This window comes from Embiotoca jacksoni, unplaced genomic scaffold, assembly GCF_022577435.1.
Source record: "Embiotoca jacksoni isolate LCO1_2020_lvr unplaced genomic scaffold, fEmbJac1.0.p SCAF_55, whole genome shotgun sequence".
Lineage (NCBI taxonomy): Eukaryota > Metazoa > Chordata > Actinopteri > Embiotocidae > Embiotoca > Embiotoca jacksoni.
In genome coordinates this window covers 673,806-697,300 of record NW_027185409.1, presented here as the reverse complement: position 1 = coordinate 697,300, position 23,495 = coordinate 673,806, and the positions used below count along the sequence as shown (strand labels likewise).

Sequence of the window (23,495 nt, the reverse complement as noted above, 5' to 3'; positions counted from 1 at the left end):
GCATTTTAAAGTCAACAGCGCTCAAATATATGTATGTCATAGAACAATTTGATTTGATTATGATGAAGGTTTGGGACTTTAGGGTCCATCAGGAAAAGTTGGAAAACCTTGTTGAGGAGAAAAAAAGGGTTTCACCAATTTGTGTAATCATAATTTAAAAAACAAACCCCATCATTAACAAAGGAATTGGTGCAACATAGTTTAATTTAAGATTAGCTCTCATTTAGAAGCTTTCATGGCCAATGGTAACACTTAAATATTAGAAAGCCCAATTATATGTGTTATTCGAGAATACCACCATAATGGTCACTTTTGGCCGTGAAAAAAAGACATCTCGCTGCAGAATGTAAGAACAGCAAATAAGTGTCAGAGAGGGAGAAAAAGGAGATTTGAGTTTGATAGGGATATTTAACAGAAAGCCCATTTTGACTATTATTTCCTGACATGGAAGCAGAACTCTCAACTAGGGAGCTTCCATGAAAACACCAAAAACCATGTCTCTTTTTGAGTGTGGTTTGTAAATGTTTTTTGAGAAGTACCCGCTTTTGACTTTTCATTTTCTTCACTTGTGGGTCGAAATCAATCAACTGTTTTTGTTTGTGCTCTACACGTTGGTTAGCATTTGACCCTGGAGTAGTTAAAGTAATAATGCTACTATTAACATACGAGCAGGGTAGCCTCTGGGTTTAGTGGAGGAGCAACGGTTGCGGTGGTCATGTGTAGCATGTGTAATCTTGTGGCTTCGAGCAACGATAACGTTGCCAAAGTATGCAGCCACATTTCATACTATGGTAAATGGTCTGTACTTGTATAGTGCTTTATCACCTTTTGGTCTCAAAGCGCTTTAACATGGTTTTTCCCATTCACCCATGATACAGATCACCAATCACACACCGATGGTACACCATCGGGAGCAACTTAGGGTTCAGTGTCTTGCTCAGGGACACTTAGGTATGTGGACAGGAGGAGCTGGGGATTGAGCCACCAACCTTCCGATTAGTGTGCAGCCCACTCTACCGTCTGAGCCACAGCCTCCCCCCAGATTAGATGTAAAACTGGTAGAGCAGGGGTGGTAGGTGTGATTATTGAGGGGAGTAGTCCTGGGACGCCAGGACTGCTGTTGAGCCTTCCCGAGGTGTCGTAGTACCCAACGAAGTAAAACCTGGTGAAGGGAGGTGCCCACTTGGTAACCCCAGTGAGACACTGCAAACCTCTCCCCAAGGCTTCTTGTAGGTGGTTTCCACTTTGGTGTTTGAGCATAGCATGCATCATGTTAGTTAGTGAGACATTTGGCAGATATTGAGTCAGTTGACCCTTGCGGCGTTATTCTGAATAAATTTGGCACTTTGAGTACTGTAAAACTATATGGAAGTGAGCAATGTTTCCTGATTGATGACATTTTCATCTGTTAAACTAAGTATAAATCATTAAGAATTCAGTAAAAACCTAAAAATATATGGAAAAGGTTTCACATCTAATAATGCATGAAAGTGTTTTTTTTTTTTTTTTTTTTTTATAATCACTCCAAGTTGTCATATCAGTCTGTCATTTATCTGTCAAACTGCAATTTCAACATTGTGGTTTACCAGCAGGCTGCAAAAACTGATGTCACTGCAGTGAGTGGATAGCTCCGGCAGTTGTTGCATACTGCCACCTAGTGCATGAGTGGAGTCACTGTTTTGAGTACTGAAGGAAGTATGTGCTTTGGTTGAATTATCATATTTTGGTTTTTTAGTCCCATGCAAGCCTCCAAACTGAAATCACTGTTCTTTTATGAGATTAAAAAAAACAAAAAACTTTTTTTTAAATGTTTGATTATGTCATATAGAAATGTATTATTTTGCTGAAGACTGAACTGCTGGTGTTGGTAAATAATAATTAATTATTTAAAGGTAACCATGCATTTATACAATGGGCAGGAGGTGCTATACCAAAAAAGTGAAGTTAAAATACAATGTATTATATGAAAAAAAAAAGATATAAATTGATTTTATTGCATATATTAAGTCTAAGTTACTATGTTAGATTTGTACTACTTTTAATGTGTGGGGAATGAACATTTTATAATGGAAGATTGTTGGACCTCTTTCAAAAGCATAATCAATTCTGTGGGGAAATAATGAGTTTTTAGAAATGCTTCATTACTTGACAAAATTATTAGAATTTTCTCATTGTGAAAAGCAAGGCAATGCATTAAGTCTTACATTTTGAAAAATAGTGTTGTACTTACTGGGCAAATATTATGTTGCCTGTCATCCTGTTCTCCACATCAGTCCTGTCTCTGGATAACAGAACAAACTCAAATTTGAAGAATGCCTAAATGTGTAGTTTTTACACACACACAAAACTGAGCTTAAAATGTGCCCTTAATGTCTACATAGAGAGCGGGTATATCCTCAACTTTAACTTCTTTAATGGATATAGTTTATATATGTATATAGTTTGCATATCTCCGTTTTTAGCAAGACCATAATAAAAAAAAAATGCAGTTTTTGTTGTCATTAGCTGATAAAGTTTCCTGAGTTTGATAGACACTTCGTCACATACAGGTATTGTATCTGCTCTGAATTGCGTTATGAACAAACAGCTATCATATCAACTCTGTCAGTAACGTTACACAACTAGCTACCTTAATAAGCTATCACTATAACGCAAAACACTAGATTTAGCTAAACAGCCGTTTTACTTACGTCGTCTCGAAGAAACTATGGAAAGTTCAGCGTCACATTTTGGTTGTCCGTGGAGGTGTGGGGCGGCATTACGAGACGGACCGGGGCAAGCGAGTTACATGATACAATCAGGTCACAACTGCTCTTTCTTCTCATTCTGTGGATAATTTCAGTCCATTTCTGGATGCACATTTAGCGTCTTCAACCACCAACCTTCACCCTGAACCAAATCTACTTCTAATCTTCACACTAAAACCAAGTTTTAACCCTCAAATTTCCCTTTAAAGTGGTGAAGTCGTACCTTGAATGTTCTCACAACAGAAAAATGTCTTCACAACAAATGGTTTAAGACCAAACATTTGCTGAGATAAAAGATAGATAGACACCATACAAAATGTGCTAGCTGACTGCTACGTAGCTTGGGATGGTTAAAGTCGTTGAATTTACTACAGTTATGCTACTTACTCACTAGCTAGCTAGCTAGCTAAAGCCCAATTTTTGCAGTGCTTGAAGAGGCCGGTTACTCACCACCACGAGGTCACCACACACATGAATAAAGTGCTCTTTTTAGTTTTGACATGACGCTCACTTGTTCCCGCTCTCCCTTGCCTGCTTTCCACCGCGCTGCATAAAAACCGAAGTGACGGCAGCGTTCAATTGGGGGCGGGGCTTCAAACGTAGACTCCGCCCACACTTCCAGTTGACCAAAAGTAAAAGCTCACAAATTGCTACGTTTTTTCTTTCTTTCTTTTTTTTTTTTTTTTACTGGTATACTTAATTTTTTTTGCAATTGCTTTTTATAGTAATCATTTAGATGTGAATATAGGCTGCAAGAATCTGGACATCTGGACATAGGCACCTTGAAAGTGCTTAAAAAGTGCCTGCAGCAGTCAATATGTTTGGGCTATATAATTGATAATATAGTTGATAGTCTATTTCCATTCTCATGAGGAAAATGTTCTGGTGGAAGTAAAATGTTACACAAGAATACAACATACAAGAACTATAGCTTAGTAAATTAGAATATATTGTATGAAAGGATGCCTCTTCAAATCAGTTCATTGAAAGAAAATCTTACAATTAACCAGTATCAAAAAAAACTCTTGATAGCACTATCAAGACTACCGAGACTTGGTTTGATGGTTCTGGAAACATTTTCCTTCCCAGTCAGTTGTGATCTACGTATTGGTGATTTGTTTTGGTGGTTGCATTTTAAAAACAAAATTTTCCAGATTTATTTCAAATTAAATTGAACTTTTAATTAAAATTTGACAGTAATCTGTGGGAAATATTGGTGTGAGGTTCATTCTGCAGAGTTTAAATTTACTTTTTAGGACTTGTGGATTCATTACCCACTTTAAAGAAAAGTGAGAAGAGTAATTACAAAAGTTACATTGCTTAGATGAAATAATTGAAATAGAATTATTACTTATAACATTTTTAACACTAGTAATCTGTAAACCAATACATTTCAAAGGTTATCTTGCCAACACTGCCTACAAATCGCTGGGTTATATACAGTCTACAGAATAGAGGAGTAACTGGGACAGTGGTATTTTTTTTAACCACCAGATGGGCTCAAAGAGCAGCATTTGGTGTCTATTGTTTTCCAAATGCATAACACCTCCATAATTTTTACAATAAGGCCACTTGTTCTTGGTCGAATTTTACATATATATTTATTGTCTTATCCGCTGCGCTCCTAATGCTTAATAAAGATTGGACTATCTTGTCCCTCTAACATATGAGTTGTGAGCATATCCTTTATTCACAGAGAATTGCTGAATTTACAGAACTCAGACTAACGATACAAAGATGTAAAAAATACAGAGTAGACTGTTAAACAAGCCATGAATGAGCACAGTAAATGCAAAAACTTTAAATAACCTTCATCAGAAGAGGAGTGTAAAGTTCAGATCTTTACGATTTGGAGCTAAAAGCAGCGATAGAAGCAGGATGCGGGTGTTGATGGAGACGATGAAGTTTCAGTTTAGCAGTCACTTTGCGATTCCTGATGGCCGTGTGAAGACTTCTCTACCACTGTGAAGGTAGATGGAAACAAGGAGTCCACGTCTGCTCTGTCGTTCAGCAGACTCGGACACCTTCAACGGCTGGAATGCAGATGCACCCACAGCTTTCAGTTAAATACAAGCAGCGTCTTCGAAGTGCAAGAGAGAGAGCGAGCAGGTTTCCACAGCTGTAACTCAGATCAGCAGACCGTGCCACTTTGCTACCGGCTGGCGGACTGAGCGCATCATTGAGGTCCAATGCTCGTCCTCCGAACTCCTCTCCCTCCCCACGCTCAGCTGTCCAATCAGACGCTTGGTCGATTTCCTCGTCGTGCGAGTCTCGTACACAGAGATGAAAATTCGACACTGCTCCAGAGGAAGCTCGGGCACGGCGAACATGAGGACCTCATTGAAGACCGTCACCAGGCACCGACCCACAGAGGAGGTTTTCTGGTACCTCAGCTTGCACCGATTGCACTGGACGCTGATCCTGGCGTACAGCGCTGCAGACACAGATGAGGTTGAATTTTTCATTGTGTTTATTAAATGTTTTCTTTTTGCGACAGTGTTTTGTTATTTACCTGCGTCTGAGCGTATCTCAGTGAAGACCGTTCTGACCTTCAGCAGGCCGACCTCGAGCCTCTGAGAAGTGGGAAGAAACTTCAGTGACAGCAGCAACTCTCCGACAAGATCCTGTGCAGACGGCGAGAGGAGAAACACTAAGAGGTTACGTGTTGTTCTGTACAATATGAAAGAGGCTGTTGGAGGCACATAAACAACAGAGTTCAGAGGGGAACCAGAAATAGACATACAGTAATTCTTGAAAGGTTATTTCAGGGAAGGTAAACATTGTTATTGCACGAGTACCTTCTGCGGTATCTGCAGATCCTTCTGCAGCTCCAGAGGGTAGGAGATGTTGAGCAGCCCGAGAGGAACCCTCACCTCTCCTAACACTGTGTCTCTGGAGAATTTATCAAAGTCCCTCACCTGACATGCACACAGACACAAGACAGACTATTTACACACAACAACAAAAATACAGTTCTTTCAAAAATCCTTTTTTCTTTTTTCATTTCTATCTTAACACGCTCAACGAGTTGAATAACTGGAGTATAACCAATTACACTCCAGAGTTACTGAGAGTGAGAGATGTGTTTCGTGTACTGCAGGACCTCCATCCTGAGCTTGGCGTGATGAAGCGTGTCTTCATCCTCCTGCAGTATCCAGCTGAACTGGTCTCCGAACAAAGGGTTACAGCTGCCTTTCACGATGCGAGTCCGCCACTCCTGCAGCACCGTCCACAGAACAAGCGGCGCCCCGTCACCCTAAGAGGATCATTGTCCACAACACCTTTATACCCACAGAGACGCAGCGCTAATTGAAAACTGAAGGGCATGCGTTGATATATTTTTGCACATTTTCAAGTAAGAATTCAGTACTTTTAATCAGTCTAAAATCAGAGAGTGGGTCTGAAATGCATCGAAAAGAACAGCCGATATCCAACGGAGAAGACAAAATGTACCTCCTCATCCTCAGATCCCGCCACTTCCACTCCCTTGGATCTTGCCCACATGAGTCGCAGCTTCACAAACGGCTGGAGGCTCCGGGTCTGGCTGTGCTCCGAAAGCCCCTCCACCTGCAACACAGTGACCACCAGACGCGACTGCAGCCGGTCGTGGTAGATGGAGAACCGTAGCGATCCATCGACCTGGTACGGGAGGACGTAATGTGAAAATGTGCAGCCAGTGATTCACTTCTGATTGGATGAAGGAACATTTTCAAACATTTCAGTTAAAATTAGTTTTAAGAGGTTTGTAAAAAAAATATTGAACAGCTGCCAGCAGCCAGACAGTAGAAAACTACAACCCCGTTTCCAAAAGAAAAACTGATTGTGAAGATCTGCAAATCATGTAAACCCATATTTAATTGATAATAGACTAAAGACAACATATAAAATGTTGAAATGTTGTTCTATGAAAAATATATGCTAATTTAGAATTTTCATGGCAGCAACATGTTTCAAAAAAGTTGCGACAGAGCGCAATAAAAGACAGTGAAAGTTGTGTAACGCTAAAAGAAAGCTGTTTGAGCATCACAACAAATTAGGTTAACTGGCAACAGATCATGAACATGATTGCATGAACTGCATTAAAAAAAAATACCCAAGATTCCAGGGTGAAAATCGCTGCATGGGCTCAGGAACACTTCTGAAAACAATTGCTAGTGGACACGGTTCGTCACTGCGTCCAAAAATGTCAAGAGGGTAAAACACCTGATAAATATTACCTGTTTAAACCTCAGTATCTTTGTATTATTTACGTGAGCGTGTTATTAACATTATAACTCCAAAACTACATAAGACAACACGACAGGTAGCACCAGACTTTAATCCCCATTTAGGACGCAGGTAAACCGTTTAATGTATAAAACCACGTCTATTCTTTTTGGGTACAAAAAAAAATGAGTTTTTGATGACTTAGATGAATGAAATGAAAACAAACTGGCCCCATTACTTCAGGACTCGACACTGTCTGTTACCTTTTTAATGGTTTCCTGTTCTCCCACGTCCCCGTCTGCCTGGCTGGACGGAAACGAGACCTGAGGCAGGCAGCGACTCAGCCTGCAGACCTTAGCAGCGACATCCTCCACCTGCAGAGGCGCGCACACACACACACACACACACACACACACACACACACACACACACACACACACACACACACACACACACACACAGCTTTTATTTGGCTCCTGACTGATGTCTCAACTTTCCCATTTGTTTGTACAAGTTACAACATGAATCTTTATGTATATAGATGATGCTGCCTTTCACCTTCAGAGACTTCCTACTGAATAAAAATAAGACTTAAAATGTATAATGTAATATTTTAAAATCCAACAAAAATTAAACATTAATCAAAGAGGTACTGGTGGTGATTTATTGGTAGCTTCCTTCACGTTATGTGTTAATTTAACTCTAACCTTCTTTTAACTTTACACTCCTTTTTAATCCAAACTAGTTTGCCGAACACTGTAGAAAATGTACTAATTCCTTTAAACTTAGCAGAACTTTTATTGACATATAAGTCATGTGGGAGCAAACAGTGGACTATCCAAATAAGCTGAGTCAACACATCTCACATGTAGAGTGTAACATCAACACAAATAACCTGCGGTTTACGAACCCGACTTCCCTCACAGATCTCATTACAGCGCTGCGACATGCATCAGTGTCAAGATACAAATGTAGACTCAAAATGTCCTTCAGTGTGACATAAAAATTCGATAAATTTGATATAGTGTCCTGCTGTACTTATTACATATTTGAAAAGTCACCTCAGGTCATTGTAAAATCACAACATTTACATTAGAAAATACTGTAAACACCCATTTAAAATCAATTTCCTACCATGTTTTTAGAGATAAAATGCTTCATAAATGAGGTTACAAACATCACAAAAGTTGATTTTGACATTACTTACTAATTTATGATGAGTTATAAAAAAATATATACAAAATAATCCCTTCTGCGAAAACAGATAATTATAAAAATAATTACAAGCCTGGTTTTGTCCAAGGTTCAGCTTTCTGTTCTAAAAAGTTATGCAAATGACTGCATACTTAATTAGACACTGCCTAATTTGCATATTTAAGCTTAACATTTACAAAAGCTTGTGCTCCAAAAATAATATTCTTATTTCAAGTGATCAACTGGGGAGCCTTCATGATGATATCTATTAGTTTTTGTTTCTTTATTCAGTCGTGCTTCTTTTTTTTTTTTTGCCTTAAGCTTTACATCAACTCAGTTTTTCAAAGTTACTTTTCATAATTCAGATTCACCTCCTTTTAAAAAACACGTTCAAGCGGCAGGGAATGTCCCCCGAGTTTTGTCTGAAAGGTGACAGCTTCTTTCAGATTTTGCTCCGGTTTTAAACCAACATCATGGATGGTTCTATAGTTCTATAAATAAATAAATACAGTTCTGTAGTTTTAAGAAGATCTAGTCAAGGGCATTATAATACATTACAGGTACAAATTTTTACCCTGTTGCCTCTTACCTTAGTACTTGGAGCTCCGTAGTAGTTCCCTGCTGTAGTTGCCTTTTCGTCTGAGTACAGCAGATCATGGTTCACTAAAGTAAAAATTAGACACAAGATTGCATTTCATAATTTTTGTTTTTTTTGCTCAGACAGCCAGCCTCGTCTACGTGTGCTTCACAAGTGTAACATAACCTGCGCTCACCTGTATTTTGCTGGGCGTACGTAGAGTCTGTCTGCCTGCAGCATCTGAAGATCTGCCAGGCCAGGATGGCCAACGCCAGCAGCACGAGAGCGATGGAGATGCCCAGGATGCAGTACTTGACCGCGTCCGAGAAGGGCATCCTCAGCTCTCCGGCGTGCGAGAGCAGCCCCACGGGAGCTGGATAGTCTACAAGAGTCACCATGACTCTCTGCGTCCACGTGGTCTACACATACATACTGTACCTCTGCAATACAGGAGTACACACCATATGAAGGTGGTGAAAGGTCAACAATCATTTGCTGCTTTCCCCTTAGATCATAAAAAAAAACCACTTTAAAGACAGAACATTTACCTGTTAAGAAATGAAAACTCAGCTTTTCTTTTTCTTCAGCTATGGGAGCATCTTGCTGCAGCTATAAATCCATGATGGGAGCTCTTACATTTCCACGGTAATAAGAGAAGCTGTTGGCAAGAGAAATTCAAAAAAAGCACCTTATCACAACTATCTCTGCTGCTTGAGGCATTCGAGAGAGACACACACACACACACACACACACACACAAACTCTCTCTTCTCTCTCCACACACACACAACACATGGCTTCCTGCACTCCGATCTGGAAAAACAGGTTTGATAAGATTTAAATGGCATTTGAGAGAGCTTAGCATGACCTGATCCACTTCCTCTTAAACATTCCTCTGCAGGCCGGCTTAGCAAATTTTCAGGTCAGAGAATTTACACCAACAATACGTTGGAAATAACATTTGAAATCATTGCACTTGCTAGTGATAAGTTGTGCCCCTGTCACCACAGAATGTTATAATGTGCTGCAACACTGAATCTGGCCTAAATCCTGACTTATTTCTCAAACGGTCAAAATCTATTTCACTTAAAAAACAGAAACATTTTATTCAATCACTGCAACTTGTTATCTGTTACATACGCTTGGGGAAGCAAGCTTGATGCATTCGATATTTCTGAGTTGCACGCTTTAGCTTCAGCTCAGCTTTTTTCAGTGACAGCTTTGCTTTATCATCTAACTGCCTTAACTTGTGAAAGTAAACTTTTAAACTAAACTTATGGTTATCAAAATTGTAAATCTAATTTATAATCACGTATCTTTGGTTATCGGTTGCTATGCTTGGAGTCCTTTGGTGTGTATTTCAAAGCTTCACCCATCTCAGCATGAAAGTTGAGTTGAGTTAAGAGGTCAAGAGGCCCAGGTTTTAAATTCAAAACAATGTATCTGTTGCAGAATTGAGCTGCTTACCGTGGTTTCTGTTTCATAATCGATACATGGTTCGGAAAACGATGTGTATATCTGACCAATGTAAACAAAGTTCTGAAGTCTCTGCTCATTATAAAAAGCTTTACCTGCATGCATATTCTTTGATAGTGCAATGAGGAAATACTGGCTCCTATGATGCAACATAAATAGGTTTCCTTTGTGACAACAGAATGTGTTTTCTTCAAGTATCAAGAATCAAGCAGCTTTCCCACGACATATTTAGGGGCTCGTCCGGGATCATTATTACAGCTTTTCCACGACAAGCTACAAGTGCTGTAAACAATCAATGATAATAAACTTCTAACTGTAACAGCTTAAAGGCCACTAAAACATGTTCATGACTTCAAAGGACATTTGTGCTAAAACGTTTTTCCTTGTCATCGCTATCTTCCATGCTCTCCCCCCATTGTTTTGTATGACTGACATTGTGAAAGAGAAAATGTACTTTCAACAATAAGAACTAAATGTCAAGTCACCATGATGAAAGATGAAGCTATCAGATAACCTGAACCTGCCACTCCAAGAATGAGGAAGAACATTTTGACTAAACTCCCTGCTTTCCTTGTTTGGAAAGGTTTGTCTCAACTTAAAAATATCCTATTAATCATAATATCTGAGTAGCACTTTTTTAAAACAAACGCTTTACATGATCAAACAATATAGTAAAGGGAAAGAGGGACATGACATTTTATAAGAAACCTGAAACTGATTTAATTCTGAGGATTTTTGCTACTTCTTTATACCTGCTGTAAATGTGCAAGCGTTCCCACGTAGATCAGCAGACTGTTACAGTAATATCATGTAGTTCCCACCAGAACAGTGCTTCATATCACGTTGAGGTTTGTTTCAGTGTTAATTTTGTTGAAATATATGTTTGTTTGTTTTTTTGGTCATAAAAAGGCTGCATGCCATCCTGATTGAGAGCAGCTCTGAATAAAGTAGTCATGGAGGTACCTGCAGACTTCTGTTTATGAATTTTACATAAGAAAGTTAAACAACGATTTCTTCTCTTTACCACGTGATTCACCGTTGTCCGTTTCGAGTCCCTAAAATACGTTTTTCTGCAGTAAACTAGACCAACTGATATTCGGAGGCAATTGGAGGACCTCGGAATTTTCTTCAATAGGTTAAGTATGTTTTCTGAAGGAAAACTCAATTACTAAGTCAATGCTAATGTTATAGCTAGCACACTAAAAGCACAACCAATCTATGGAAAGAAATAAACAGCTTCACGGCATCCCCCAATTTATTTATAAACACTTCAGAGTAAACTCTTTATAATAAATTAAATGAATTGTTCTTAAATAATTTAGTTGTATTTCAGTAAAATATACAAGATATCTTCAAGCAGAAAGAACTAGATAAAGATTTAACACTAAGTTTAGTCACACGGTCATCAGGACCGACTAATTAGCTGTTAGCATCAGCTAATAGCTCTCATAGTCATCCGACTCGTTACTGTGACGATCAGCGTCACCAGGGCAACTGCTCTCCTGTAAAGTTCAGAAATGACCCATGATCCTTTTCAGTCAGCCCACCAATCACGGACAAGATGGCGGAAATACTCTCCTCAGCACTCAGAGGAGCCTGGAAAAGAGATGAAAGAAACAAATAAACAAACAACAAAATATGTACATTTCTTTGTTTTAGTTTTCTTAGTTTTTGGTGCAATAAAAAAATAAATCACTGCGTTCACTCTTTAGGCATCTCAGACAGACTGTCAATCAGAGTTGGACCCTCACCTGAGACCCCCCCATGTCTGTGCGGACCCAGCCGGGGTGGATGACCATACAGAGAATCCCATCCGGCTGCAGGTCTACAGCCATAGAGCGACTAACCATGTTCAGGGCGCTCTGAGGAGACAAGCAGGAACCAGTTATGACATCACACAATAATAATAAAAAAAAAAAACATTTCCCCAAAAACATACGCTATTAGAGCTCTATGGGGGCGCACATTTTTTTTCACGGTACCGGGTGTGACTGCAGCTTTCTATTTTTTGGGACATTTTTAAACATCTGTTTTTCCAAGTCCGACTGAAAGTAGAGCCAAAAAATGTAACCACCTGAAACGGCTATTTTGCCAACTTGTATTCAGGATCTCCAACAAGGGACATCTTGCCACACCGGTTTGTAAATAGATTTTACATTAAAAGAGTGTGTTCATGGTATCCAGCACATGGATACTTGTAGTAACTGTCTGGAGATCTTAGAGACGGTGCTGATCTTCTAGAGAGGTTTTTCATCCAAGCAACAAATTGGTTTATTCCACAGCTTTAGGTTTACTCTCATCCTTAAGACACATGGAGGCTTTCCAAGCCTGGCATCAGCAGGTTTTCACTCTTTGCAGTCAGCAGCAGAACAGTAAGCGCAGGAACATTAACAGCTTCCAGAAATTCTGTTGTTTATCTGCCTCTATCCTCTGAGCCTTGTCTTCTACTAAATTTAGCTCCAACTATGCAGACTCTGGTTCCAATAAAAATGACTGAGTGACTTATGATCGTCGTCATATTTGTTCACAGCATAATCCTCCATTCTAATCAGCAGTTCAGCTGCCTGAAAGTCAGACTTTGACAGGCGTAAACAAACCAGCATGCACAGATGAAAATACAGGTGATCCTGTCAGGTGAATGGAGAGAGAATCCCAAAATCTACAGGTACAATGACTGCTCAATTTCTATGTTTACTTTCAGTCAGACTAAAAAAACATCCATTTAAAATGATTTGTATATATATATATATATATAAAAAAAAAAAAAAAAAAAAAAAAAAAAAAAAAAAAAAAAACCAGACCGTTTTTTGTAAAGCAGCAGGGAGCCTTACATCTCTACAGCAGAGGTGGACTGAGTATAGGCCCAGAACAAACCTCAATCATTCCCCCCCTCCGGTAATAATACCTTGGATGTCCTGTAGGGGTACCATTTGAAGTTGTTGGCCCCCTCGCCCCAGTTGAGCTCCACCGAGCCCAGCAGAGAGGTAATGTTGATAACTGCTGCTCTCTGGATCCCCATCGGGGCCGAGCCGCTGGCTCCTCCTCTGGACGCCGCCAGCTTCAACAGAGGCACGAAGGCCTGGCAGGGGCAGAAAAAAAAGAGAGTTTTCATGCAAATATTTGACAATAATCACAGTTTTATTTGAGGAGGTTAATAATAAAATTTATACAAACAAATAAGATCAATAAAGATAGAACTATTTAATTATCTATTTTTACATTTTTGAGAAGGTATGGAGCCTTCCCAGTCAGAGCGACACAGTTCAGTTTCCGTGTTGAGATAATGTTAGTGCTGCCCTCGGGTGGTACCAGGTTCATATTACAGAAGAATGTCCTGAATTCTTCATGCAGATTTTTCTAAAAATATATCATTTGTTTATCACATAGTTAAACTTTATAACACTGAACATTTTTCAGCAGATAAATACTCGTAGAAATGCTAAAATATTTGGAGATTCATTCGGGGTTTTTTTTCCTTTTCTCCTATTCTAACATGATAAATTACAACACCAGGATACTACTGAATATACTATGTCCATTACATATGGCCAGTCTGAATCTATGTTAATCATTTTGTATTGATATAAGAAATATATTGAAATATAAGAAACAGAAAAATTCAATCAGGTTGAAAATATGTGATGTGACATCTCAACAAAGTCTCTGACTGACAGGTAGAGCGACAATGTTCAGTCCTCTGCAGCAGGAACACTGGATATGCAGTTTCTAGACATATTTAAAGGTGAATTATAGGTAAAACTAATGACTATTTTCCAAGCAGTTTAATCTGCTAATTATTTTCCTCAAATAACTGATTAATTCATGTGAAAAAATACCAAAGAATTTCCATGATAATTTTTCCAAAACCCAAAGTCACCTCTTCAAATCACTTCTTTTCTCCACAATGTAAACAATTAAAAAAAAAAAAAAAAAAATATATATATATATATATATATAATTTTACTGTTTTACAATGTCAAAGAAAAGCAGAAAATCCACAAATCAGAGGCTGGAAACATCAGGTTCTTGTTGTTTTTTGTTTGGAAAGAATTCCTCAAAAGATGAACTTATTATCAAGACAGTTTCCAGTTTATTCTGTTTTTCTGCAGTTTCTCTGCAGCCCCGTGTTAATAACGTGTTGAGAGAGGAGAATCGCAGCCTTCTGCTCACTCACACCGTGATTACAGAGGAGCTGCAGGCGGCAGCGTGGCCTCGCTGTTTCAGAGTCTGTCCTTCACCGGGAGGCGTGTCAGCTACTATCTGCCCTGCTGATGCGCTTTTGATCAGTGCCCAAATGTTCCAGCGGCGCAGGGGTTCTGCTCTGTAGTCCGCCCCGAACTCTGAGGCCGACCGAGTCCGGAGGTTTTTTTTTCTTTTAATTAATATTTATGAAATGCAGACTGCCCCGCTCCAGGCTGATGGGGTTCTGTTACTGCGGTCCATCAAGGTCGTTGTTTCGTGTTGGTTTGCAGCCACCAGGGTCCTGCAGAAGTTTGGCTTCTTTTGTTTCACCATCTAATGTAGAGAGATGTCCAAAGATAACTTCTTTTTTTTTTGTGCTACTTCTTAATATTTTATGTCAAAAACTGTCAGCGTGGAGTGCTGCTCGGGTGTGTGAGTTATTGTCCCTCTGGTGCTCTTCAGTTTGAGTTAAAAACTTGAAATAATCTGGTCATGTTAAAAGGGTTCTTACAAAGAGAATTATTTTGGAGCTACACATTAAAAGCCACGAAATACCCCGGTTTGAATGGAGAACTTGATTCAGCTCCATTTTTTTGAACTATGCTGTTGTGTATCGTTTTTTTTTTTTTTCTCTTTAGACAACTTGGTGAGTTTAAATGTTACCTCCCACTTAATGTTTAAATGTATTATAAACTATTAAGAGATTTTAAGATTTTTGATTAATATCTGCATTTGGTTTCTAGTCCGTGACATTATGTTTCCTGTCATGTGTCTTTTACCTGCTGCCCCCCCCCCCCCCCCCCCCCCCCACACACACACACACACACGTACTGGGTGACAGTTCATTGGTCCATACTGGTCACGTGACCACTGACCAACACATAAGGAACAAGCCCTGATGAAGGCCTTAGAGGCTGAAACGCGTTGGCATGAGTTTTTACTTTGATTGAACAGCCATGACTGATTAAAGCCTTTTTAATTAATCACCCTCTTGAGTGCCTCAGATTTTTTTTCTAATTTTCAAATAAATATTTTATGAATTTCAACTTGCAGCTGTTCTGCTACAGCCGAGTTGTCATGAAGCACAAACCGAGTGAATGAACGTTACCTTGGTGATCATGAGAGGAGCCACAGCGTTGGTGTGGAAGTTTTCTATCATCTTGTCGGCGGTGACGGACTGAAAGTCGGCCACCACGTTGATGCCGGCGTTGTTGATGAGGCAGTTCAGACCCTCTTGCTGCACCAGCTGCTCCACCTCCTCCACACACTTCTCGATGCTCTGCTGACTCAGCACGTCTGGCAAAGAGAGAGAGACACAACGAAGCTGCGAGATCACGTTTGAACTCGCTTTAGAGTTAACAAAGGTCGGCTAACATCACATGAATGACCCGATTGTGCTTTTCACTTTTTTATATCAGTAACATACGGGCCGTTGTTTATGTTAGTTTTTCCATATATGATTTGCTTAAATACCAAACAATCGTCTCGGTCTTACCCAAAGTGAAGATGTGGATGTTCGGATGCTTTTCTGCCAGTTCCTGAAGTTTCTGTGATGGAAAAAGTAATTTCCATAAGTCAAAGTACTATTACAGCAAAGTAAAAAGAAATACTCCATTACAAGTATAAGAATGTGACCCTGACTACACACTGCTTTTTGTGAAAGGTCAGAAGACAAACAGGAATCCACTGGTTTCATCTTTTAACAAGATATTGTAACTTAAAAGCTTCTTATATTATCCATAGTGTCAAATCTTCTTATTCCAAGTATCTAAAACTGTTAGATAAATGCACTGGAATAGAAACTAATATCATATTTACGTCTGAAATGTAGTAGAGTGGAAGAATAAAGTAGTATTAATCAAAGTTTATTATTATCACGATGATTATTGAATGGAAAAACCTAAGTAAATAACTCAAAATTGTACTTGTAAATATACTTAGTAATAGATGCAGCATGGTAGCAATGGCGGCCTCTAGTGTTGGCGGCTATGTTAACGTTAATTTTTACTACATGATGCAGCTTCAACTGTTTTCTCGCCGTTACAGCACCACAGGAAGACATCCGGAAGTGTCGGGGTTTACCTGAGCCCCGGCGGGGTTCCTGGTCGTGGCTATAATCCTGCCCGGTGAGAAGGCTCCACTCGCCAGACTGTCGACTAACTGCAGCCCGAGGCCGCGGCCGGCTCCCGTCACCAGCACCGAGCCGCAGGTTTGAAAACGCACCGCACCGCTCATCGTGGGGGTTACCTGGAGTAGAGACAGGACCGGAGAGACAGGACCCGGAGAGACAGGACCGGAGAGACAGGACCCGGAGAGACAGGACCGGAGAGACAGGACCGGAGAGACAGGACCGGCAACCCGGAGCGCGACCTCTCCGTCCTCCACACCTCACGTGAGAGGTTCTACGGGGATAATCTGTCACGCGGGTCGGCCCCTCCGGGAGGGGGGAGGGTTGTTCCTCCGGGAGGGGGGAGGTTTGCCCCTCCGGTAGGGTTGCTCCTCCGGGGGGGGGAGGTTTGCCCCTCCGGTAGGGTTGCTCCTCCGGGGGGGGGGAGGGTTGCTCCACCGGAACGAACCGAGCCGGAGACCGTAAACATGGCGGAGATGGTTCAACAGAGAGCAGCTTCGACGACGGAGGCCGGAAACGGCTGGAAAAGCAGAAGCAGAGCGATTAAAACCAGTTTCTTACGCTACATGTGCAGTAATGAAAGCCGACCAGAAACTGAGTGGTGTCGTGGACGGTTCTGGTTCCGCGTCCTGTCCCTTACAATTACCCACAATTCACTGCGCAGAAAGTCCTCAAACCGTTTATTTTGTTTTGTTATAAAGCATAAATAATTAGTTGGGGAATCGTTTAGTATTAGTATTAAACTATTATAAAACAATATGCAAATTGTTCAGCATTTATGTTATAACATAGAAAAACAAAGCATAGCTCTTAAAATCCTGCAAATAAGGCAAATTCTAAAAACAAAAATCTGTGTCCAAGATCTAAAATTACCACATAAAACTACTGAATGTTTTTATTGTTTTATCATTAGTTTGATGGGGAGTTACCTACAGTTCATTAAGTTGTGCTTCTGACATTCACAAAAGAGAATATAAGAAATGGTAACTCAGCATAAAGTGTCTGCTGGAACTTACCTATCTTCAGCTCTGGACATTAATTTTATCTTGATCGGCTATTAAAACAGTAAAATCAGTAGCTGTTGATGCGTTTTCATCCATTTCCACATCTTTATTAGGTTAGATTAGTTTGACAAAATGACGGACACTTTCCAACTCGCTCGTGTTGACATTAGTAAAGGGATTTGATTCTCCTGATGTGTTCGATATTTATGACGAGACAATCTGCCATTCATGAATACTAAAGTCGCAAAGGGGAGAGGAGAGGATCCACAGTTTGCTTTTGCACTCAGTTAGTTTTCAAATATTGAAGCTGAGATGGAGGTGCAGAGATAAGGGTGACAAGCACAGCTGATGGAGCTTATGCAGTCGCCGCACACAGATGGTTCCTCTGGCAGCCTCCGAAGTCCAGATTTTCTTAAAGCTTCTGGTGCTTGGGTGCAGCAGATATCCCAGGTCCGCTTCGGGTCAGTTAATTTGAAATTTTGGCCGCTACGCTTCCATTTACAGACACATTGCTTTGGCACAGAGCACACAGTGCAAATGAGGAGCTGGTAGTTCCACAATGTGCGGTGCAGAGATGTGCTTTTGGAGCCGCGCGGTGTTAACTGGCTCGCCCGAGCAGACACAATAGTGTGGTATTGTCTCTGCAGAAAATTCGACAGGCAGCTAATGGCTGAGATTGCAGTTGGTCTGTCCAGTAATCAGTGGGAAAAAAAAAAAAAAAAAAAAAGAGGGTGCGGGGGGACGGGGACAAGCAGAACATGGTGTTTCTATTCTGCCAGTTTCTGTCGCTACTTTAAAACATTTGCAGACTCAACAAAAATCACATAATGACAAACAGTCCTGTCAGAGTTCATTTAACTCTTGTATTAATGCCCCTGAGCTATATGATCATCTGTATGAATGAGCAGCAAGCACTCTAAATACACTTAATGAACTTCAAATATTTAAAAATGAAAATTAGAGGACCACGCTTAAAATTCTTCATCCGAATATCGAACTTTGTTTTAATTTTTTTGGCAGGCGGTCACACATGAAACCAAAGATGGCAGTGACATTTAAATCAAAGCTGCTTTTATGTTTTAATCATACAGTCTTTAAACTATGTTCCTCCTTCACTGACCAAGAATAAAGGACATCATGACGAGTCCTTAGTATCGTGAAACTTTATAATTTAACGTACCATTTAACTGACTGTAGATTTTCCCAGCTTGCTGTCCGTCATGTGTTTCTTTTCTGCTCGAATGATAACTGAGGTGAAGCCAAATCAGCACATTGAAGTTATGACTTATTAAAACATTACACACACTCTCTGCGGTGGTCACGTAGGATCATAAATAAGCATGTGACTTAATTGTTTTGATCAGTTTACTTTAGAAAGGCTCATATCAAGAGTGGCAATAAATACAATATTTAACAGGAGAAGTGGTAGTTTATTTTTTTTAAAGGAATAGTTCCACATTTTGAGAAATATTTGATGGGAGACAAGAAGAATAAGATATATTTCTGTTACAGCAGCTATAATCAAATGAGATTGTGAAAGTGCGCACGTAAAAATACTTATCACCCAAATCTGAAGCTCCCAATCGACTTTACAGGAGCTTTATATCAACTTCTGCGTAATTTTCTACCACAGCTGGTAGAAAAAAAAAAGCTCTGAAAACTACTGAGCACTACTTGGCCAGCACCACACAGCACACACAGTTCACTACAGAGACACTGATGTCCCTCAGGAGACGGCAGACAAAAAACAACAACAGCGAAACGAGAGTCTGAACGAGGACGTGCACGACGTGTTCACAAAATCAAGGTGATGACACGTCAGTTCTGTATTATCAACTTGTTTCTGCAGCCCCCAAGTTATTAAAATATGAATAATCCAGGATTCATTTATAGTCTTTTAAGTTTGGAAAATGTTAAATTTTTACCATTATGTTTTTAAAGTCAAGCATTAGCCTGAATTCAAATATAGCAACGCCTAAAATGCTTGATTTTTTTTTTTTTTGGTCTACAAAATCACTCATGTAATCCTAAAACTCTTTTAACACGTGTTAATCTTTTAAAATACTTGAAATTAAACGTTAAATGAGTTGTTTTGTTTCCGGTGTCGGCGTAGGGCGGAGCGAGTTGATTGACAGGAGCGCAGAACGAAAAAGGGGGGCGTGTTTCCAAGGTCTGCGTCATGACGTGAACCTTGAACTCTGCCAGAGGCTCACGCGCGGCCTTTGACCTTTGACGTGCGCGCATCAACAATAACGGTGGCTAGCTAACTTTAGTAGCTGCCTAACGGCTACTGGACGACAGTTGGGAGTTTGTTAATATCAACGAACAAGGATGCCGTTTTGTTGACGACCGGCTGGGTTAATGAAAAAGCCATTCAACAGGTAAGAGTCAAACTTCTTTAAAACGTTTTAAGAGAACAAAGTAAAAAAAATGTTTTTTAAAAAGCACGCCGACTCGGGCTTTCATGTTAAAACTAGTCTGTAGTTTCAGAAACAACTTTATAACTTTATATCTCCACAATCTCCACCCGCACTTTATATCTCCACAATCTCCACCCGCACTTTATATCTCCACAATCTCCACCCGCACTTTATATCTCCACAATCTCCACCCGCACTTTATATCTCCACAGTCTCCACCCGCACTTTATATCTCCACAGTCTCCACCCGCACTTTATATCTCCACAATCTCCACCCGCACCTTATATCTCCACAATCTCCACCCGCACTTTATATCTCCACAATCTCCACCCGCACTTTATATCTCCACAATCTCCACCCACACTTTATATCTCCACAATCTCCACCCGCACTTTATATCTCCACAATCTCCACCCGCACTTTATATCTCCACAGTCTCCACCCGCACTTTATATCTCCACAGTCTCCACCCACACTTTATATCTCCACAATCTCCACCCGCACTTTATATCTCCACAATCTCCACCCGCACTTTATATCTCCACAGTCTCCACCCGCACTTTATATCTCCACAGTCTCCACCCACACTTTATATCTCCACAATCTCCACCCACACTTTATATCTCCACAATCTCCACCCGCACTTTATATCTCCACAATCTCCACCCGCACTTTATATCTCCACAATCTCCACCCGCACTTTATATCTCCACAATCTCCACCCACACTTTATATCTCCACAATCTCCACCCGCACTTTATATCTCCACAGTCTCCACCCGCACTTTATATCTCCACAATCTCCACCCACACTTTATATCTCCACAATCTCCACCCACACTTTATATCTCCACAATCTCCACCCACACTTTATATCTCCACAATCTCCACCCGCACTTTATATCTCCACAGTCTCCACCCGCACTTTATATCTCCACAATCTCCACCCACACTTTATATCTCCACAATCTCCACCCGCACTTTATATCTCCACAATCTCCACCCACACTTTATATCTCCACAATCTCCACCCCCACTTTATATCTCCACAGTCTCCACCGACTCACCTGCGTTCAGGGTCTCTTCCCCCATAACAGCGTCCCTCCGACGGCAGCAGCTCCTCGCCAACCCCCGGTGTTTAAAGCTGTATCACCCGCTATTTGTCTGCAGCTACTTTTTACCTGGATGAAAACAGCCATAAAAAAAAAAAGTCCCTGGTAGTAGAAAATCTAATGTCTTTGTGAAAATGAAAGTCATTCAGTGGCATAAACAACCCCCTGAGGAATAATGCACAGGCTGCAGTCAACATTGGAAATGGCAAAAAGAAAGTTTTATGTGTTACATTGGCCCTTTTTAAAAATAAATATATATATTTTTTTTTCAGGATTTTCAACAACCCTGAATGAAGTTGTATAATGTTTAAAACATAGCCCTCGTGAATAAAATCAAGTAATTGTGAGGCATAAATAAGCTTTCGGTGACAAGATGGATGCTGCAATCACTTCTTCTCAAGTGCTAAAGTGCATTTTAATGGGTTGTAGGCCAATTGCCATAGTAAAGATATTTGGTGCTTGTAGTGCAGCGCAGGTAAAAAAAAAACCAATGCATCGAGTCATAAGGAAAATTGCAAGAGAGTTTATTATTTTATATATAATCTATCCATAAAATACAGTTCACTTCAGTCTCGTTTACAAATATAAACAATACCAATGATCTCAACTCTTAGAAAACACACAATCTTAAAAGAAATGTTGAGTTTCATTGAGCCATGTGAGCTCAGCGGGGAAATGTGATGAACTGAGCAATGAGCTGAAACAGAACAATTCTCCCGGTGCCATTTTGTTTTGTTGCCGAACCTGCTGTTTATAATCATAATTTGGTCTTCTCCCGTTCCTTCATTGGCTCGATGATTTTTTCGCTCCCCTTTTCCCTCCCCTGAGAAATCGACTTCACAAAGAGCTGTGATGAATTCTAATAGATCGTTGTGGGTTGTCAGTGTGGCTCCGGTTTCAATTTTGTCACGCGGCTACGAGTCGGGGAGAAGGGGTTGCCAGTCAGGAGCAAAACCTGTGAGCGAAGGTGCACACATGCGATGGACGTTTGTTTTACCTGTGCGCGACATGCCTGTGTTTGGCCGTGCGTGCGTGTAACCCGGGGTGTGTGGCACAACACAAGAATCTGGGTTGGAACATCCATTTTCAATCACTTATTTAATTCACATGAGCTATATTTAAAGAGATCATAAATAAAACACTAGGGTTCCTTTCATCAATGAATAAATCATGGCCGTTACGCGCTTATATTCATATTCCCTCCCTTCTTTTCCTCGACACGGTGTCGTTCGCTGCCGCCGGTCTTCATTACAATGGTTTATCACAGTCGGCGAGATGTATGATTTTGTTTACTTGCGCTACCAGAGAATCCTGTTGTTATTCGGTCTACTCGGCGGTTCGTGTATTGAGTCTATTCATTTAAACAGTAGCCCCTGAATAAATCCCCCCCCCCCTCCATCATGTGGAAACCCTAAATGTGAGAGATTTAACACAGTTCAGTGTCCTGAGGGAAATTCAGTTCCAGAAGAAAAGCCAACAGCATGTCATCAACCGAACAAAAAGAAAGCCCTCAATTTGAAGACGACATGTTCTGTCAGTGCCCCAAATAAAAAAATTAAAAAAATGAACTCTTGAATTCATAATCTGGAATTATATGCGATTTAAAAAATGTATGGCTCGATAAAGTCTAATATGGAGTGTCACATTTTAATATGTCGCTGACAGCAGCAGCGTGTGTCCTCTGTCTGAAATGAAGCTTGGCATTAGTTCTGGCAGGGCGCTGAAGTCGCTTACAGTATTCCTGACTGCGATTTAGCTCGTGCGAACCCGTGTAGCTACAAACACCCAAATCGTATTCGCTCGGGCGCACTGAGCAGACGTTATCACCTGACAGCTGCCCCTCCTACGGCGGTCTGCAAAGAAAGCCTGTTTTTCTGACGGAATAAAATAAAGCAGACTTACTGGCTTTTTTTTTTATTATTTATTTTTTTTTAGCTTTCAACATCCTTTAATGGTCTTCATCAACAGATAAAAGGTGCGCTGTGAATTTCATCCCGGCAAACAAACCCCTTCTGCTGATGAAGACAGTGGAGATGGGGCTGAAAGCTCTGTGCACAGGTCAGCTAGTAATTCTCCATTATAGATAGTTCTGGGTACGTCGTGTCGGGCGATTAAGGACCAGAATTCATATCTCGAGTACTTTGATGTTGAATGGCGTTACTCAATATGTCTTTATTTCAGCTGCTAATTACCTGCTGCACATTTAAGCTGTCAACTCTCTCTTCTTACGTGTTCTTACATGTCGTTTATTTGCCGTGATGGAGGCGAAGCTCATTGAACTGGAAGCCATTAACACCTAATCATTGGCTGTTGCAGTTTGTCAGGCCCGAGCGAGGCGGTACGAGCCGAACCGGCGCTACGCCGAGCAGCCGGGGAGCGAGGATGGCCGGAGGGGACGGCTCCAATGAAGCGTAGCTTTTTAAAGCAGAAACCACCAACCGGCTCCAGAG

The 23,495-nt window shown here is 40.6% G+C and overlaps 3 protein-coding genes across 3 annotated transcripts in view; 1 reads left to right on the top strand and 2 right to left on the bottom strand.

The window, feature by feature from the left end:
* Positions 1-4,414: 4,414 nt before the first annotated feature.
* Positions 4,415-11,343, bottom strand: syt19 (synaptotagmin XIX). The gene is made up of 9 exons (XM_069172747.1): positions 9,273-11,343; positions 8,921-9,164; positions 8,737-8,810; positions 7,217-7,327; positions 6,201-6,386; positions 5,851-6,003; positions 5,546-5,665; positions 5,260-5,371; positions 4,415-5,181 (listed from the first exon to the last, which is right to left on the bottom strand). The coding sequence occupies exons 2-9, from the start codon at positions 9,120-9,122 to the stop codon at positions 4,874-4,876; spliced, it is 1,266 nt and encodes a 421-aa protein (XP_069028848.1). The 5' UTR covers positions 9,123-9,164; positions 9,273-11,343; the 3' UTR covers positions 4,415-4,873.
* A 93-nt stretch (positions 11,344-11,436) lies between these two features.
* On the bottom strand, positions 11,437-16,913 carry LOC138212394 (C-signal). Its single transcript, XM_069172750.1, has 6 exons — positions 16,464-16,913; positions 15,877-15,928; positions 15,490-15,677; positions 13,105-13,278; positions 11,951-12,061; positions 11,437-11,795 (listed from the first exon to the last, which is right to left on the bottom strand). The coding sequence occupies exons 1-6, from the start codon at positions 16,614-16,616 to the stop codon at positions 11,682-11,684; spliced, it is 792 nt and encodes a 263-aa protein (XP_069028851.1). The 5' UTR covers positions 16,617-16,913; the 3' UTR covers positions 11,437-11,681.
* hydin (HYDIN axonemal central pair apparatus protein) overlaps positions 16,762-23,495 on the top strand; it is a 103,249-nt gene continuing 96,515 nt past the window's right edge. The window contains exon 1 of the mRNA XM_069172746.1: positions 16,762-16,773. The gene's annotated coding sequence lies outside the window, so the exon portion shown is untranslated. The remainder of the gene's footprint in view (positions 16,774-23,495) is intronic.